The sequence below is a fragment of the Archocentrus centrarchus genome, chromosome 1 (assembly GCF_007364275.1).
Source record: "Archocentrus centrarchus isolate MPI-CPG fArcCen1 chromosome 1, fArcCen1, whole genome shotgun sequence".
NCBI classification, from domain to species: domain Eukaryota; kingdom Metazoa; phylum Chordata; class Actinopteri; order Cichliformes; family Cichlidae; genus Archocentrus; species Archocentrus centrarchus.
The window spans coordinates 20,581,618-20,601,792 of NC_044346.1; the positions used below are offsets into that span (position 1 = coordinate 20,581,618).

The 20,175-nt window shown below is 38.2% G+C and overlaps 1 protein-coding gene across 2 annotated transcripts in view; it reads left to right on the plus strand.

Moving 5' to 3' along the window:
* Nucleotides 1–3,017: 3,017 nt before the first annotated feature.
* The window catches only part of pds5a (PDS5 cohesin associated factor A), a 28,925-nt gene continuing 11,767 nt past the window's right edge, over nt 3,018–20,175 (plus strand). Inside the window, exons 1-13 of one of the 2 annotated variants that reach the window (XM_030737798.1) lie at nt 3,018–3,142; nt 4,065–4,217; nt 13,391–13,594; nt 14,581–14,667; nt 14,848–14,945; nt 15,216–15,342; nt 15,638–15,718; nt 15,872–16,012; nt 17,115–17,230; nt 18,223–18,317; nt 18,429–18,574; nt 18,883–19,034; nt 19,586–19,699. In XM_030737798.1, coding sequence (XP_030593658.1) covers nt 4,104–4,217; nt 13,391–13,594; nt 14,581–14,667; nt 14,848–14,945; nt 15,216–15,342; nt 15,638–15,718; nt 15,872–16,012; nt 17,115–17,230; nt 18,223–18,317; nt 18,429–18,574; nt 18,883–19,034; nt 19,586–19,699 — 1,475 coding nt within the window. In that variant the 5' untranslated portion in view covers nt 3,018–3,142; nt 4,065–4,103. Of the gene's footprint in view, nt 3,143–3,301; nt 3,371–4,064; nt 4,218–13,390; nt 13,595–14,580; nt 14,668–14,847; nt 14,946–15,215; nt 15,343–15,637; nt 15,719–15,871; nt 16,013–17,114; nt 17,231–18,222; nt 18,318–18,428; nt 18,575–18,882; nt 19,035–19,585; nt 19,700–20,175 lie in introns of those variants that run through there. The other variant, XM_030737804.1, reaches the window with a different exon arrangement.

A 20,175-nucleotide genomic window follows, 5' to 3' on the forward strand; every position in this document is an offset into this window, starting at 1 on the left:
AAAAAAATCCCATCATAAGTCAAAACTTTAGGTTAGGCATCTCAAACTTTTGACTTGCTAATTCTTGTGAGAAAATAACTCCAAAATGAGAAAATTATTGCGAGTTATTAGGTCCAATTTTGAGATAACCCGAAATTTTAAATGAGTTCCGCCAAAAAAATATAATAATAATAGTAATTTAAATTAAAAAAAAAAATAATTTTTTTTAAAGTGGCGGAAACCAGCTTCCATACAAACCTGATCCGACTGAGCAAAAATAACAAAGACTGAAATTTACTCTCACATTGTTAAACCGTTTGGATGTCGTTACAAATACGACAATAAAAACTGTAGCTCACCTGTAAATGATCAAAAGTGAAAGTGCTCAGCCATGTCTCCTTACAATGTTTATACTAGCATTTTAGTGGATACACTGATCTATAGGCTTGCTACCAGATAACATTAGATAAAAGCACTAAAGTAAATAAAAAACAATGTAGTGGATCAAACGCATAAAGTGAGATGAACTAGCTCTGGAGTAAGCATACCTCATAAATGTTTCCAAATACAGTGCTTGGAGATGTGTACTCAGTTTAATCTTCATATACTTATGCATATACTTTCATATACTTCTAAATATTGCAGGAAAGGCATTGGTCATAAACATAATCTGGAAACAACTTTCTCATTAGTTGTGGGAACAATTTTGTGATTTATAAACTCTGTTTGTGAGATCAGTTGATTTTCTTGTACAACAATTGTATGGAAATTAAATACATACTGCATATCTTCTTTGTAATTTCTTTAAGTAGTCTTCAGGAATGATTTCCAGGTTTCTCAAAAGACATTCAAAGCTCTTCTTTGGAGGTTGGCTGCCTTTTTTCCATTCTCTGTCTGCTTTAATAATGTTGAGATCCTGTTACAACTGATTTTCAGTCCAGGGCTTGTGTAATTTGGCATACCTCAGCCTTTTTTTCTCCCTGTTTCCTTAAGAATGATTTCACAGCTACCCTTCCACTGAGACATTTCTGATGAGGCTTCAGCAGACAGTAGATGGATCAGCAAAGAGTAGACGGATCAACAGAAGGACCACATACATGTCTTGGGTCCTGTGTCAGGTCTTTGCTGGAGTTTTTCTGTGACTTTCAGATGACTTTCAGGCATTACTTTCAGATATTGTTTATCTGCTGTAAATAGTTTTTAGGCCTGCCACTTCTTGTTTCATCCTCCATTCGTAAAGTTTTCTCAAAGATTTTAAGGACACACTGCACACCATGCAGAGATATGCCAGGTTTTCAGCCAATAGCTCTTCGGAAATCACTTGCAAAACTTGTATTTCACACCTGTCACACTGTTATCTTTGGCATTTTTCATAGATTCAGCTAGGAAAATAGGAATAAATGATGTGGGTTTGTGACAGGCTGCTAGTAACAAAGTGGCTAACAATACAATCTAAAATTGGTTCTTTGCTAAATTGTCTGTTGTGTGGAGGTACAACACTGGTGCCTTCCTTGGGTTTGGTGTTGTTTTTAATGTTGTAATGATTCATAGTTTTTTAGTTTGTTAAGTGGCTTGACAAACAAAAATTCCTCTGAAAATGGAAAGTACAAGAAAGTTCGACTCTTTGGAGGAAAAATATTTTTTAAAATGAGAGGTGTCTCAAGACTTCTCAAGACTCAAAACAGTATTGTATCTGAACACAAAAGCAATTAAATACCAGACTTTTCATGGGAAAGTGTCAAGAATGTCTTCTTTATTTTATATTCACTGTCCATCAATCAGACACCTGCCTTCCAGAAGCTATAGTCAACTTGAGGACATTATAGTAAGCAGAATAACTCACTTCTAAAACAGAAAGCAAAAAGGTCTCTGAACTTTTTTTTGATAAAGGGTTAATAAATGTTGGTGGCTGCCTGAAAAATACTGTGCCTGGACATGCTTTCATACCAGTCAGGAAGAAAAGGGGGCAGATCTAATACAAAAACATCCTTCTTATTTTATGGTTCAAAATGATAGTTTCAGTTATTATCTATGCACAACTGACAAGAAAATAAGTATTTGTATTACTATGAAAATATTAGGATACTGCAAAATGTAAAGAAACTGCTAATGTAGTTTTTTGCTTCCCAGTAGTTACCAGTTGACCTCTAGGTGTCAATTGGTATCAAAAAATTATTTTAACACTTAACCTGTAACTAGTGGTAGTTACAATAGTAATAATAATGGTGTTTATAACAATGATATTTGTGCCACAAGGTTTTGTTTTATTGTTTCTGTTATATTTTCACTCTCTACAGCACATGTTGAGCATTTTTAAGCACATTTCTTATCATTACTATGCAGCTGACATTCAGTCATATATCGCCTTTCAGCCCCAAAGTTTTTCTAAGCTACAGATCTTGCAAAGGTGCTTAGAGTCTATTAAGAGTTGGATGGCTGGCAGTTAGCTTAATGAAGAGAAAACAGAAGTCCTTGTTTGCATCACGGACATAGATCAGTGAACTTTTACAATTATACATCTCCAACAGGAACCTGGAGTCATGTGATCAGGATCTGCTAGCTGTGTATCATATAAGTCTGAGAACTAAAGGAGACAGAGCTTTTGCATCAGTGACTCCCAGATTATGAAACTCTCAACCTCTGAGCCTGAAGACTTGGTAAACTTGATGAGCTCTTTCAAAAAGCAGATAAAAACTAATCTTTTTTTTAAACTTGCTTTTGGGTAACTTTTATTTTCATTTTTTTTGTGAAGCATTTTATATTTATCTATATAAATAAAATGTGACTTTCTTACTGTAAAATGCTGCTGCAATACTTACTAGTTATGATAATGACAATCTTTTCAGTGTTTTTGTCAATGAATCCTCTGTACATGGTAGCGTATGCCAAGAGAAAAAAGAAAATATTCAAAGGATTTCATTTAATTAACAGATTTAGACACAAGAATATACCCGCACTAGGTTGAGGAACAGAAAGTGTGCCAGCTATCGGTTACAGACTCCCGCCATGTAATGTGGTTCTGCAGTACCTGTGTAAGACCGAAGGGGGCGTTCTGCACCCAGCCTTCACACAAACAGCACTGACTGAACGGACAGAGAGCTTTGTGCCGAAAACTAAGCCCAACCTGTGTCAGACTAATGAATTAAAACGGCCTGTTTGAGAGGTAAATACTACCGAGGAAGCGCTTGGCAAATATCCCGGGGTTTAAGTCGCAGCCGTATATTTGAAAATAGACTAATTTTGCATTTGTTAGGGTGTTCAAAATCATCCGTGGGGCAAGTTGGTGTTGAGAGAGGAGGGCTCAGGGCGACGATAGCAGCAGCCCTTCTTTCGCCTGTGAACTAGCGGCAATACGGAGCGATGCTCGGAAGTTGAAAAAAGACAGTAACAAGTAAATTAGCTTCATTTTTAAACTTCACAAAGTAGTTGCATTAGTTGTAAAGCACAGGAACTAGCCACGAGCATGGCTATTTTAGGCAAAGAGGAGAGGATACTTCACTTCCTCTGTGATTGTAGCTGGAGATGTGATGGGTACCTGAATAGTTTGCGGCCTATGCTAGCAGAGTAGGCTAACCAGTTAGCTAACGTGTACTAGCTGCTAACTGCTAACATTACTTCCTTCCCGCAAAATGCTACCTGCTACGCTAGTGATGTTTGCATTGCAGCTAGCGAGCTAATTTGATAACCTGTATGACAGTAGATATCCACCGGCGTCTTTTGTGTTGTTATTTAAGGTGGTTTTCAAATTGCTTAGTGGTACAGATAGCTGTAATATTACCGAAACAGCAGCTGAGTTCGTTTCTGCATCCAAACGATGATTTATGAGAAATATGCGGAAAATGTAGAGCTGATGTTTATTAGCTTTCATGTTTAGCATGCAAGCTAATACTATGCACGGTGCTGGTTTACTGCTGGCTTTCTGTCTGAAAAGTTAACCGGATTAGAATATCATTAAATATACAGGTTCGGTTTTGTCAGTTTCAGCAGACAAAATTGATGCTTGGCAAATGAGAATGATGCTTAAAACGAGGTTTTGTTAAGTGCGGTAGCATGGTTGTGCTGAACTTTTGTTTTCTGACCCATAGAGGCCAGTAGAAGACCGTGTGGACCGTACATCAACAAGCATGGAGTTCCCGCAACAGCAGAAACCGGCGGGGGACGGAAAGATCGTTTATCCTCCTGGAGTTAAAGAGATTACGGACAAAATCAGCAACGATGAAGTGGTCAAACGATTGAAGGTATGTTTAGTGTAGGTTCTTGATGTAAAAACACCGTTTGCTTCTTGCCCCTAACCTCATTTAGAAGTGTCCAGCCCATGGCGCAATGCCAAAAAAACCCCTAACTTTGTGAACTGCTAAATATTGAGCCATTATTGGCCCTTGTTTTCCATGTAAACAATACTCATCATCATGTTGTTCCTACCAGAGTGTTAAGATCTTTTTAAATTCGAGTGTGACCCCATACAAAACAGGAGGGAGTATTGTTCATAAGCCTCAGCTTTTCTAGGCCTTCATCCTTTCACCCCAAGGCTGGAAAAATGGGATGGTCCCAAAATGTGAATGCAAGAAAAGCAAACATTGCATACTGAAGCTATTTTTACAGCGAGTGAACAAAAACAAAACAGTGAGTCATGTTTAAGTGAGACTTAAGAAAGGAGCTGCAGTAATGAAACTGATTATAAACAAAATTTTATTCTGACGAGTTTGGATACAAGTGAAAACTAAGTGAAACTTAGGGAGCTAGTAGACCTTTAAAATATGTGACAGCTCTGTACTAAAAAAAAAAACCCAGAACATTCTACAAGCACATTTATCATTTTAATTAATTTGGGGAGGCTGTGTATGACCCTTTTTTATTGCACTCATGAACAGTTTACTGAAGTTTAGTTTTATTATTCTATGCCAGATTTTTCATACGTTTGTGGGATTAAAATATACACTCACTGGCCACTCTGTTAGGTTCAGCTGCTAGTTAATGCAAATATCTAGTCAGCCAGACACGTGGCAAAAATTCAATGTTTTTTAAACATGTAGATGTGGTCATGACAACCTGTTTAAGTTAAGCCGAGTATCAGAGTGGGGAAGAAAGATGATTTAAGTGCATTTGAATGTGGCATGGTTGTTGCCAGATGGGCTAGTCCAAGTATTTCAGAAGCAGCTGATCTGCTGGAATTTTCCCACACAACTATCTCTAGGGTTTACGGAGAATAGTCTGATAAATGGAAAATATCCAGTGAGTGGCAGTCGTCTACATTAAAATGCCTTGTTGATGTCAGAGGAGAATAGTCAGACAGCTTTAGACTGATGGGAAGGAAACAGTAATTCAAATAACCCTTTGTTATAACCAAAGTGTTTAGAAGAGCATCTCTGAACTTATGATGCGTCAAAACATGAAGCAGATGGGCTTCAGCAACAGAAGACCACACCAAGTGCTACTCCTATCAGCTGAGAACACAAAACTGAGACTACAATTTGCGTGAGCTCACCAAAATTGGAAAATAGAAGATTGCAAAAATGTTGGCTGGTCTGATGAGCCTTGGTTTATAGTGCAACATTCAGATGGTCAGGTCTGAAATTGGCATAAACAGCATGAATGTATGGCTCTATCATATCTTGTATCAGCAGTTCAGGCTGCTGGTGGTGGTGTATTGGTTTGAGGGATATTTTCTTGGCACACTTTGGGTTCATTGGTGCCAGTTGAGCATTGTTTAAACACGACAACCTTGAGTATTGTTGCTGACCATGTCGTCCCCTTATGACCACAGTGTACCCATCTTCTGATGGCTGCTGCTTCCTCAATCTAGTAGAGCATCTTTGAGATGTGGTGGAATACAAGATGTACAGCATGGATGTACAGCTGACAAATCTGCAGCAACCGTGTAATGCTATTATGTAAATGTGGACCAAAATCTCTGAGGGATGTTTCTAGCACCTTGTTGAATCTATGCAACAAAGGATTAAGACCGATCTAGTAAGGTGTAACTAATAAAGTGTTCAGTGAGTGTATGTCAAGTAATGGAACTTTTTTTGCGACAGTATTGTGATATTGAGTTCAGCTGTGTCGTTCACCAGAGATTTACCTGACCATTTGGAGATAGGATGCAGAAAATTGACAGGCCATTATTTAAAATCATTACATTCATGACCAATTTGGAAGCTTGCAGCTATGCAGAAACATTATAATATGTCAGTTATGATTGTGGCCACCTGGAAAATTATCAGTTGATCTCTTTAAGCCCTATTTGTGGTCTAACCAGCCCCTGAGAGAAACGGGTTCCTTAACTGCTCAATGCTGTGTTGAGCTTATCTGTAATTTGATCCAGGTGGATAGTAGGATTTTAGATTTATTTGCTGATAGCTGCTGTGAGATGTAATTGGATGCAAAGCTGTTTGACGTGTGACATGAACCAAAACAGTCATGTTTGGGGCCAGAGAGCAAAGCATTAGCCAGAACTCATTAGAGAGTTCTGTAAAGCCAGTGGTAGCTAAAGAGAGTGCCAAGTTCTAGGTGTATCCATTCATCCATCCACTTCCGCTCATCCTGTTAAGGGTCGCGGGGGGGCTGGATCCTATCCCAGCTGTCATAGGGCGAGAGGCAGGTGTATCACTATAAGTAAATAACAATATGATTATTTATTATAAAGATATACATTAGAGCTGTTTGAAGCTTGTGTCTCATTGTACATCCTGTGTAATGACAATAAAGGCATTCTATTCTATTCTATTTAACAGTTCCTTGGTCTTGTCCAGCTGGACAAATGTACTGAATGGCAGGGTGCTGCTTACTGTATAAGACAGATGTGTACAACAGTTTAACCTGTGCTGTATTTAAATGATTGACATTAATTACATCTGCAGTAGCCTAGCTAGTTATTTGATAGAAGAAGTTTTATTGTACTGTGCTGCCAGTAAAGCAGTTAGAGGCTACTTTGTGTTAGAAGGTAAATGATTTCATTTCCTGTCTTAAGTTTTTCAGACATTCCATTGTATAATATAAACTCATTTTATTTAATTTATTTCATATTATTTAGTTATTTTATTTGTGTATTTTTAGCTTGTAGGTTTCACAGTATGTGTTATTGAGGTGAGTTTACTAGAGTTTGTCATCACAGTATTATTCTCACCTGGACTAGTGTTGTGCTGGTCTTGTGCAGTTTCTCCCATTAAGTTAAGTAAGACCTATATCAGGCTCTCAATTGGTGGGAGACTGATTGGTCCATATGTAAAAACAGTGCATTACTTTTTTTTGCCTTTACATTTTTTGTGATGTATTAGCTACTTTCAGACTTTTGCTGTTAATTGTATGGTTAGCCTACAGATTTCATTCACTGGACGGATAGACTGTGAAACGGCACACTGTGTCGATCTGTTTGTTGACGAGACATTATCTCTGTCTAGGAGTGAAGCTTGTGTTGATCCTGTGTAATTCAGTCTCCTGGAAATGAATGCTTTCTGCAGATTTGAGCCTGAAGTCCTGGCAATGCAAGCTGTGCAGAATTAGAATTAGAACACAGACATGGAAAATCCTGCTTTTCCACGTCTGTACTCAAAGTGATCATTTTAGATTGTTGATTTAGTTGAACAGTCTGGTACTTACAAGCCTCGTGTAGCTGTATTTACTTAAAAATATGCATAATGGTGTTACCTTTTAGATTTGCATGTCTGTTATTCTTGATCTTTTTTTTTTTTTGTACATGTAGCCCTAAAATGTCTTATTTTAGAATTTACTCAAGAAAAAAAAACCTGATTAACTGTTTAATAACTGAGAAATGGCTTAACACTTAAGGCATGTAAAGATAACAACAGTGTTGTGCATTTCTTGAAGAAATTCAGGTTTCAAGGATAGATTGTCATGTTTTACGCAACATTGGTATTCATCAGACGTGACTAAAGCATGCACTAAAAGAATTTGTTGTGATGCAGAATTGAAAGGAGATGGAAAATGAGTGCCAATATCTGTCCCTACTCACTTTTCTCCTATTTAGACAGGGCTACATTCACTTTGTGAGCTACAAAATGCTTCATGTGTGGGAGTAGCTTACAAGCTGAGTCTGTATTAGCCAGGCTTTAAAGATGAATCAAATGAAAAATGGCTATCTTATCCTGTAATAAAACCCTATTCATGTCACTGGAATCTCATATATGTTTTTAGAAAATCACAGTAGGATGAATTGGTATAAAAATCATATCAAGCATCTTTTTTTGTTGTTGGCAGAAAAAACTGAGCAACTTGGGCTAGTTTTGAATGGATTATATATCATTATACAATGTACTGTTTGATTTGGCTTTAAATGTTTAGGGGGAATGTCTTTGTTTTGGGGACTTTGGGTGACCTTCAAATAAAATGCACCCTTGTGGGCTCTGCAGGCACAGTTCTTCTAGTCTGCTGGAGTTTAAATCTGCCATGATGCGCTGACAATTTGACCAATATTTTCACCAGCACAGACTAGTCATGTAGTTATTAAGCTGTCAAAAAAACCCACTTTGTACACCATCTGCTTTGCTGTGTGTCAACTTATGGTGACTGTTTTAAACCCTATTTAAAAACAGGAACAGTTAAACACTTTATTGCTGAATTACATCAGAAGATTAATTTATTCTTATGCTTGTATGGATATACAGTCAAATGTGGCTAATGTTGTAGTCGGTTAAAGTAGCATTAAGCAGGATTCATGGTAGCACTTTTGTATTCATTTGCTTAGGTATTTGGTTGCATAGAGATAAGGATTTTGGTTATGCAGCCTTCCACAAAACCCACAGCACGTAGCCTCATAGGCAATGGGCATTCTGTGCATAAGTTGAATGGTGATTGGTTAAAAGTTGGCCTGAACAGGAAATTGAGCAACAGTGGAGTTCACTGGGAAGGGGACATCAAAAATTAAGGAAAAAAAACAAACATGAAAAGCACAAACAGTGGCTGCAACGGACAGTTTTCATTGTTTTTAAAACATCATCTCTTCGTATGTTATGACTTTGGTCTTCCCAGTGGCTGGCTGAAAGACCAACAACCCAAGCAAGAGCATTCTACAAACTGCTCAGCAATGCTGTGCGTGTGACCAAAGCATAACCTTGCCTGGCTCTTTATGCCACAGTCACACTAAGAAAACAGTGGCTGGAGACCATTGCACGGCCAAAATGTTTGCGACTGTGTGTAATGAATTTGCAACCTCGTTGCCTTTGAAATGGTTGTTTCAAAGGGGAACCAGGTCTGCAACTACTCACAGTTAGTTGTTATCTTCAAAATGACTTTGTTTTGTCAAGACAGTAAAAACTAAATAAGATGGGAGTTCGCCTGAGTCAAGTTGGGAATGACATGTAATCTGTTTGTGATAAATTGGCAAAAATTGCAGATCTGTTGCCATCTGCATACACAGAATTTCACATTAGCAATTTACATCCAGAGTCCACCTAGAGCTCAGATTTGAAACAACAGAAATTCCTACACAAATTGTGATGCAGTTGCTGCAGGACAGTGATTTAACTGCAAAATGACACCAGGGCTTGGCAACATAACCAGAATACAATCATCTGGCAGCCAGTGTTGGTAGTCTGTTTGAGTTTATAAATTAGACAGTATAAATTTGCAAAATGTCGCCTTTGTCTGTCTGTGATTGCAGTGCAGTCAGTTTGAGTCTCTTGCTTAGAGACAAGGTTGCCTCCCACCAGGTGATCTGTGCAGTTGTCTTGCGATTAAAAGTGGTTACTAAGAGGGTGAGGGTGTTGCAAGCTTAACCTCTGGCTGACCAGCTGGTCTCTGGAACTATTTGCAATTGGCCTACAGCCGCATATAAGAAAAAGACAAAAATTCAGTGCCGTCACCAAGTGAGCACATAAGTGTTTATGAACGACTTGTAGCTGTAATGTTTGGTGGTGTTGGTCTTACCGTTTTGATCAAGCTTATAGTTAGGGCTGGATCAGGTGATCCTGAACCATCCCTTGGGTACATAGGCTTGGGTTGTAAGGGGGTATTTCCTTTTCATTCACCTCTTTTCATTGTGTTTACACACCACTCTGCATTTAACCTGCCATCTTCTCAGTAGTGAGTCTGTGTGAGTTTGATGTATTCAAAGTGGGTGACACATCTTTCTCCTGCACACAGCCTTGTCAAACAACACAGAATATTTCTAGTAGCCAGAACATGTCTGAAGTGGACTACTTCCTTTTGTGTACTACATGTGAAAAAGGACAACTTTAGACAATATCTTGACCTAATTCTCATCTTAACCTATTAACTTGCCATGTCCTGTCCATGGGACATTTGTAGTTCATTTTATATGGCAGGCTAGACCCTCCCATTATGATGGACACCTCGTTCAGCCAATCATGTAATTGGCCGCACCAAATCACCTGACAAAGCTACTGATGACCTCTGTGGAACCCATTTCTTAACATGATTGGCCAAATAGCTGTCAATCAAAATGGGAGGGTCTAGCCTGCCATATAAAACGCACTTCATACGTCTGGGTCGTGGCCAGTTAATAGGCTATGAAATGGGTTTTCCAGAGCAAATAATAACCAGAGGGCATTATGTAGTTTTTTTTTTTTTTTTTTTTTTTCCCAGGTGATTTTAGTGCTGCCAGTTAACAGGTTAAGGAGGAGTCATCTATATGTGGAGGTGGCTGCTGTCTCAGGCAGCCTCAAAATTAACAACTACTATGTAAAGAAAGCTTCTGTTCTTTGTAGAAATTTGTAACCAACATGTGTCAAACATGTGTGCAGCGGTTGGGCGTGGCTAAAAATGTGGTCGTTGCATTTGTTGATTAGGTAGTTTGACAAAGGACTCTTATTGAGTCTTACTTTTTACTTGTTGGGTTTTGGGTTGCACAAGAGTAGAGCTTGAGTTCTTGCATGATTTGAGTAAAACGTCGTCCTTCACTTGACTTGGGTTCACTGTTTCCACTGTCTTCTATGTGCTGTCTGCTCTGCTTGTTTCACTGGTGTTGTACTTTAGGTGTCCACTACCAACTTGGGTCTGTACGCTTTAGATCATGAATGTGAAGCTCTGTGTGAACGTCCATGGGCCTTTAGTTTAGTCCGCAGTGACACTACACTACAAGGCCATCACTATGCATTTGCCTTCCAAACAAACTCTTTAAGAGGAAGGAGATGTTGCATGGTGAAGTTATGGCTTAATCAGACATTACAATGAGGACACATGGCCCTCAAAGAAACCTTAATTGAAAATGATGGAAGAAGAATGTAGCAGCAGAGATGGTAGAAATACAATTTGTAGCAAAATGAGCAAACTTTTAAGGCTTTTTTTTATTTTTATTAGATTTCACTGGTGATACACCTAGTTATGCATCTGTGGCCATTAACATTTATTTAGATAACGCTTCAAATAACTTCCCTGATATATGCACAAAGGCATTTTGAAATGGCTGCTGAGTTGCGAGACTTGTTTGTGAAAGGACTTTGGCCTAATTTTAGCCTAACATTTAAAGGTTGTAGATTCAAGAGTCAAGAACTTGCATTAGCAGCTATTTGAAAATATGTCACTCTAGTTCACATTGAACTAAATCTTTTGTTAGATTTAGGTTGCAACAATGCAAGTAAACAGTCCCACGCGTTCAGCGTGGAGAGCCTCGGCTCTGGGTAGCAAGTGTTTCAGCTGAGAATAGAGAGGCTTGGGGTGCGCGTGTGTGTGTGTGTGTCTGTAGGAGTAATTGTGGTGCTCTGCAGTCTGCTGGAGCCTGTGGCCCATCCCCCACCCCTGCTGGCTGGTGATTGAGCTCTTCTGTTATGCTTCAGCTTTCTCTCATACACATAAACACGCACACACAGAGGAAGAGAGATATCTTAACTGAAAAAAATATATCACTGGATTGATAAGATTGGTGTGAAGACAGGCTTGAGATATCAGTGTTTCATATTACGTAGAAATACGCAGATTTTTTTTTTTTTTTTTTAAGAAAAAAGGAAAAGAGAAAAAAACGGTCCTTTGAACTTAAGTTTATATTTGTTGTAATCCAAAGGGCAAAGACAACATCAACACTGATAAGTGCTGGAAAGCTGTCACTTTCAGCTTGAGTAGTCTTTTTTTTTTTTTTTTTTTTTTTTTAGCCATTTAACTCTTTAAAACCCACAGCACTCTGAAATGACTTTTTTTTTTGTCACTCTCACCACTTGTGTTATTAAGATCATAAAAATCCATCCATCCGTCCGTTTCTCACACATAGACTTTACTTGGGTGGACCACTTGTGTATATTAATGGCCAAGTATATTTGGTAACTCATTTTAACATTTTTGAAAATATAATTATTATTATTTTTTATTTCTGGGAGAACAGTGCTGTGCAGGATCAATTTACTATTCAATAATCCACTCCCTCTTACTTTGAAAGTTGAGTTGCTTCTAACCAGCTGTCCCCAATCCTTCCCATTTTCTACAACTACTTGCCTGATGGCCAGTGTTGCTGTTGTGCTGGTCCTCACAGTCATCCAGCTATTTCCGCAAAGAAGACATTGTCTCTGGGTCAGATGTAATCTGCAAGATTGAGGGACACTCAAAACAGAACCCACAGCAGGTGAAGAACCTGTCCATCTGCTCTGATACCATGCTCACCAAGGCTGCATAGAAAAAAAAAAACACTAAGACAGTTGAGTTCATTTTCAGGATGAAACTTAATGGAGAAAAGATGGTGTTTCGATCACTCATACTGTATATAACAAAGTATTTTGCAAAATGTATTTTGCAAATGGACACTTTACCTCCTCTGCCATCACTTTATCCTTACAGTCCATATACATTTTATTTATTACACTCACCCATATAATGCATACCATGTATGCTGTGTACCTTACTGGCTACAAATGTATATGTTTGATATCTGTATATAGTGTTCTGATGTGTGTGTGTGTATGTATGTATATGTGTGTATTGACATTGATATATATATTTTATGTATATAGTGCTTATGTATATGTGTATAGTTTTTTCTAGTCTATTCTATTTTAGTTCATTTGTTTTTATTCATCCTTTTCATTTTTCTCTGTACTGAGCTGCTGTAATGCACAAATTTCCCCGTTGTGGGATCATTAAAGTTTTATCTTATCTTATCTTAAACTGTGCCGAGGAGAAACTCATAGATGGATTTGGTAAAGAAAATGTGTGCCTCTCCTGGCAGTGCATGCGAACGGCCTTATGTCTTACAAATGAAAAGTCATCTGTCAACTCTCTCTGGTACAAGTCTTGGTGACAGTGCTTCTATATTAACCTAAGGGGAGTAATTACAGTTACATTAATGCCACCCAGCAATGTTAGTAGAACCTCTTTGGGTAGGGGAATGAGCATTCTGCTTTCTCTGAAGTGCATTTAAAATATTCCACTTGATTTCTTTTTTTTTTTTTTTTTTTTTTTAAGTAAAAGCATCCACCATTTCACCCTCCACCCTTGTTGCTCTGTTTAACAGATGGTGGTGAAGACGTACATGGACATGGATCAAGACTCCGAAGAGGAGAAGCAGCAATACCTCGGCCTGGCACTCCACCTGGCATCAGAGTTCTTCCTTAGGAACCCCAATAAAGACGTTCGGCTACTAGTGGCCTGCTGTCTGGCTGATATCTTCAGGATCTATGCCCCTGAGGCTCCCTATACTTCCCATGATAAACTCAAGGTTAGATACTAACCCTGGGCTGAACACTGTCCTCAAGGGTATTGCATGGCTGTCCAAACTGTGATCATTAGACAAGTTGATAGAACAATTGTCATTTTCTATGAACTAATAAAAACATTGACTTTTATTCAGTTAATGGCTTGTTTCCTAGCTAATAGTTGAGTCTGTTTGATTGATACCTAGTGGATGGTGAACGGGTCTGTCCACTGAAATGCTCTTTGGGTCGTTAGTCTTCAGTTCATGCAGGCCAATCTTTAGGAACCCCCTGAACAAATGAGGGACATTACTGGCAAATAATAGTCTGTTAAAAAGTGGGAGGAAAAAAATCAGATTAACAGACGTCCAAAAATTAGGGGAAAAAACTCAAGCAGTCAAAATTGATCATTTTAATAAAAACTTACATAGCCATTTGAAACTGTTATTCACATTATTTAACTAAATAAATAAATGCCCAAAACCCCTGAAATGTGCATCACTTTGCATAACAGCAAGTGTGCCTTTTGTGGCATTGCACACTCGAGCGGTGTCATATCGGTTTGCCCAGTGTGGTTAATGTATAGTAGTGTTAGCATCAGTAGCCTTCTTTCCTGGTGGGTTAACGCCTGCACTACATGTGGTTACGCACTGCTCAGACTAGCGAGGGGAGCAAAGCTTAATTTTTAAGTCAGATAATTATGCACACCCTTTTAAAAATGTGCTCAAATTCTATTGTAGAGTTCATTAAGGTTGTGTGACATGAAAAGTACACTAAATTGGTTCGTGAATTAATTGACATGGTTGAGTTTGCAGCAAGATTACAGTGTTGATGTGGCCTTCGGCTCTTTTAATTCGAAACAGCAGCAAGGTTATTTTACGATGAAGCACACCTCAGTGTTGGCTGTGAGCCTCCCATGATCATCTTTGGCACTGCTACTGTGAGACTTGTGTGTACTCAGCAGCACTAACATAAAAGTGTTTAACTCGGTCGCTTTCCCAAAATTCCCCAGGACATCTTCCTGTTCATCACCAGACAGTTAAAGGGGCTAGAAGACACCAAGAGTCCTCAGTTTAACCGATACTTCTACCTGCTGGAGGTAAGGTGCTGACTTGTAGTCTGACATTTCTTAAACAGTCGGTACAGTAAACAATAAAAACCTGTATTTATGTTTTTTAGTTAAAAGGTAAATTACACAGTCATAGTATTAACTGCTAAAAAAAAACAAAACAAAAAACTATTTATGGCTTTCTTTCGTGTTTTCTTTTTGTGTTTGTAGAACCTGGCGTGGGTGAAGTCGTACAACATTTGCTTCGAACTGGAGGACTGCAATGAGATCTTCATCCAGCTTTTCAAAACACTCTTCTCTGTTATCAAGTAAGAACTTTTATCACATGAATCTGTCACTCTTTTTTACACTAGAATTTAAAATAAAATTTACCACTTGCCAAGAAGGAAGTGAATTGATAGATGGGACTCGTTTTAAAACATTTAAGCATTTAGATTTTACCACTGCCTAATTGGAATACTGTTATATAAATAAATACTGTTTATGTATAGATAATTTTTTTTAACATTATTATTAATTTAGTTTTATTTGTTAGTTTGTTTTTGTTATTTTGTTGTGTTGTTCCTCTTCCTTCACAGTAACAGCCATAACCAGAAGGTGCAGATGCACATGATGGACCTGATGAGTTCTATCATCATGGAGGGAGATGGAGTCACACAGGAGCTGCTGGACACCATCCTTATTAACCTCATCCCTGCACACAAGGTAAGACAACAAATAACCTACTATACAATATAAAATCAAAACTGTAATATTCTTCAATTGTTTTCATTTTTCAAAAAGATTTTTAGAACTATGTGATTGCTGTCATTGTTTTGCATTAAGATTTTCTGTGTGCTTTCTGGTAATTAGAAAGATTTTGAACTGTCCTTACCGCATTAACTAATGGTGTGTTTGACTGGAGCAAAAAAATAAAAATGACTGCAGTTACATTTAATCTTTTTTTGATTAAGATATTTAGTTGAATTAATCAATCTGTGTTTAACCTTCCTTGGAACAGAATCTGAACAAGCAAGCGTACGATCTTGCTAAGACTCTGCTGAAGAGGACCGTCCAAACCATTGAGACGTGTATTGCAAATGTGCGTAGCATCCTGCACTCAACTGCTTTTTTTTTTTTTTTTTTTTTTTTTGATGTTTTACTTGCACCTTCTCACTTTTCTGTGTTTTTGTTTCTCCCTTGGATTTGGTCAGTTTAAATATCTGTGTATCTATTTTTTTTTTTCCGTCTTTAGTTCTTCAATCAGGTTTTAGTGATGGGCAAGTCATCAGTCAGCGATTTATCAGAGCACGTCTTTGACCTCATCCAGGAACTGTTTGCCATTGACCCTATGCTGCTTACCTCTGTCATGCCACAGCTGGAGTTCAAGCTTAAGGTGAACACAGTAGTCACTAAACAAACTTTAACCCTACTTTAGATGTACAGTATGCATTTTTAATATTAATCAACCTTTGTAGGGTTCATATTTAATAGACCGTCTACCTTTTGACGGTTAAAAAAGTGGATGTCTGTGTATTTGACAAACCTGGGTTTATTTACAGGAGTTCTGAGTTCTGCATACGTTTTTAAAAAGATGTATAAAGTTGTATAAATCGTTTTCTGCCTACAGAAGGAGCTGTGCAGAATGTGATAAATTGCCTTGATGCCCCTTGAGGAATGTAGGATAATGGTTTGAATTATGTTTAGAAGGAAGTGAGCTTACAAATCTGTGCTGGCCACACAGGTCTGCTTGAGGCTGGCAGTCAAGGCTTTGTTTGCCACCTTTAATATAACATAGCACAATCCTCATATGAAGATCTTCCCAATTTCTTAAGGGTGAGCACCAGGTTTTAAGAATGGAGAAGAATGCATGGAATAAAAAAATATGTCTGTGGTTCTGTTTTTCTCTTACTGACCATTGTGTGTCCACCAGGTTTATATAGGGATGCACCAATTTGTGAAACTGATATTTAGCACAACAATTTGGCAGATGGCTGGTACAAAAGTCTTCATTATAAAAAAATTAACTCTTTTAGTGTGTTTCAGCTCCTCATCCCATAATCACTGAAAATTTAGTGAGAGCAAGAGTGATGTGATAGAAGAGTTAAACACTTGCCACTGACATCAGTCAGTGTTGTCTTGTTTGGTATCAGTCAGAGAGGCAATATCTGCCAATACCTACTCTTGGCTGAGATATAATTGCATCATTGAGGTTTAATCTTGCATCACTACTGAGTCATGACTCATCTTTTAATGTTGTGGGGTTTTTGTTTTTGTTTTTTTTTTTTCTTTTTTCAGTTAGATGCTGTTGTAAGAAGGATTTTCTTTTTTGGACAAATTTGGACTTGTGCCTCTAAAAGTGCTAAAACTGCTTTGCAGCAGTGTGTGGAAGCAATGGGTCCTGAGCACAAGATACAAACAGGATTAATAACCACTTCAAAATTGGATAAAAGCGGTAGCCTGTATTAAAAATAACTGTGTGTGTTTTGTGTTTGCAGAGCAACGATGGCGAGGAGCGTCTCGCTGTTGTACGGTTGCTAGCTAAGTTGTTTGGGGCCAAAGACTCAGAGCTGGCCTCACAGAACAGACCGCTGTGGCAGTGCTTCCTAGGACGGTGGGTGACATGATAAATAAAGCTTGACGATGATGATGATGAACATTACAGACATGAAGCAATGTTTTAAGCTGACTTGATTCAATCAGGAGAGACAAAACACAATGCGAGAAGAGATTATTTAGTTGGATTTAGGAGTGGTTTGGATACAGAAAATCATTTATCTGAAATAGAAATTATCTGTGCATGTGTGTATGGAAGGTGCATGCTTTCATGATTAATTAGGAAGTTAATACAGTTTATAAGGTGTTCCCCTGCAAATATTAATTTTTTTAAGTACAAAGTACAGTGAGTCTTTTTTCCTCTCAGTGGACTTCAGCTGGCAACAGGTAGTCCTTATTCTGCCCTGCAGCTTGGGTCAGTTTGGTGTAGCAGCACATGAAATAATTCACCTCCTGCTGCAGGTTCTGGTTATAGCAGATATCCAGAGCAGAACAAAGACATCTTCATTTAAGGAGTCCTTTAAGGAAGTGGACTCAGTCCTCTATGGAGAGGCAGCTGAATGCAGGTTCTGGTTTGAACTTGCAGCAGGTACAAGTACACCTTGTAGAATGCGATTGTCTTTGGGGAACTAGCTGAACAATAGCAACAACCAACATAAGAGCAACTTGGCCAGTGAGCAAGCCAGTAAACACAAGAGAGGAAGGGCACATGCTCACTAATTAGCAGTGACTAACCTTTAAAAATAATAGTGAGGGGATTTTCCACTAGAACGTGGATTGCAGAGAGGGCGTTTTACCGCTGTAAAAACTTTTTTTTAAAAGAGAGCGAGAGGGGAAAAAAGGAAAAATGCTTGAAATGAGTCGCTGATTATTCTTTGGTGCCCATGTAAAGTCTGTGTGTGAAACACTGGAGACCTCACCAGTCTTATTTACTTAGCTTTACTAAGACGCTTTATTTGTACTTCGTCAGTCAAACACTTGCCAATTCACCCAGTTGCTCAAACTTACTAATGTCAAATTAATCATGTCTAACTTTATTTTGATTTCCAGGTTCAATGACATCCACGTACCAGTCAGATTAGAGTGTGTAAAGTTTGCCAGCCACTGCCTCATGAACCACCCAGACTTGGCAAAAGACCTGACAGGTTTGCTTTGTGTTGTGTTTGTTTTTACACGATTGCGGTGCCTTAATCCATTGTTTTTCATCTCGATTTAACAGAAATATTGTTGCTTATCTTTATTCTTTATTTTTTCAGAATATTTGAAGGTGCGTTCCCATGACCCAGAGGAAGCCATCCGTCACGATGTCATCGTCACCATCATTAATGCTGGAAAGAAAGACCTCAACTTGGTCAATGACCAACTGTTAGGCTTTGTACGGGAAAGGACCTTGGACAAGAGGGTAAGATAAATATTTGTAGTACAGATATTGTAACAGGCATGTATTATGTTACAGCTAGTAATGTGCTGGTTTATTAGCAATGACATTATTTTAGTGTAACAATCAGCAATCATGGACCTCAAACTGTTGTGAAATAAAACGTATGAATTCTCAGAGTTTATGTAAGTGTTCATAAAAGTGCGAAAATTTCCCAAAAACAAAATTCTTTTCTCATGAAACAAGAAATAATAGAATTTACTTCCCAAATATTGATTTAATTTTTCCCCTCTTTAATTCATTTTCCTTCCTTGTACTCCCTTGTCCTGTAGTGGCGTGTGCGTAAGGAGGCCATGATGGGCCTGGCTCAGCTTTACAAGAAATACTGTCTGCACCATGAGGCGGGAAAAGAGTCTGCCCTGAAGATCAGCTGGATCAAAGACAAACTGCTGCATATCTACTATCAGAACAGTATCGATGACAAGTGAGAACATGCATGCTCAACAAATCAGATTAATGATTTGCTACTGCTGAGAATCAAATTTACTAAAGTTTTTTTTTTTTTTTTTTTAACTCCTCTGCGAGGGCAAAGTAAAGCGCATGTTTTTTTTTTTTCAGAAAAGGAAACAATGTAGATTTGTTTTAGATTTAATTACTTGATAATTGAGCAGAAACATTTGTACTTCGTGACCAACAGACCAGCATTAACAGCAACTCCAGAGGAAAAACGAGGAGGACAGACTGAGTCACTTCACAGAATCTTTGCTCCAGGCCAAGAGGGCACCTTAGAGACTGATCTGTTTTAAAATAACAGTTTCCCTACAGTGTTTGTGATAATGATGGTTTTTCTCCAAAACTAATGTTGCAGAATAAGGCTTGTTGTCCGCTGCTGAGGAGATGACCTATAGCAATAATAATAATAATAATAATAGCAGAAAACTTTAAATTTCCATCTGTAGTTGATTTATTGATTTTTTTTTTTTTTTTCTTCTTTTTTCAAATAATTAATGGAAACTCTTCCTTCCTTTTCTTCAGGTTATTGGTCGAGAAGATCTTTGCCCAGTACATGGTCCCTCACAATCTTGATACAGAGGAGAAGATGAAATGCCTCTACTACCTGTATGCCTGCCTGGACACAAATGCTGTCAAGTCAGTAAATCTGCACTAATAACACCATCAAATCATTTTAGATTTATATACATCAGTACTGATGAGTGTATTTGCCATAAACACCCATCACAAAACTTCAAAATAGGATGCACACCCATCTCTGTATCTGTACGCAGCATGAAAACACATTTAAAGCAATTGCATATAAGCCTGGATAATTTCTGCATCTGCGAGTCCATTAGGGTCCGCTCAGGCCTGAGCGATGTACATTTCAGCATCAGATGGTGAGGACAGGGGTCTGTGCAGATGTCCATGTGCCTGCCTGTTCTTTGTGACAGTGTGGACTTGTCCACAGAGAATTTGTATTACGATGCACCAATTACTCATATGCCCCAGGCGGCAGACAAGTGGACTTCAAAGAAGTATAACAGGAATGAATACTCAGTTGTTGATTCTCTGTTGAGTCTTATATTCTGATGTGCATGTGCACAACAGAGTAGAATTCAGGCTTTACG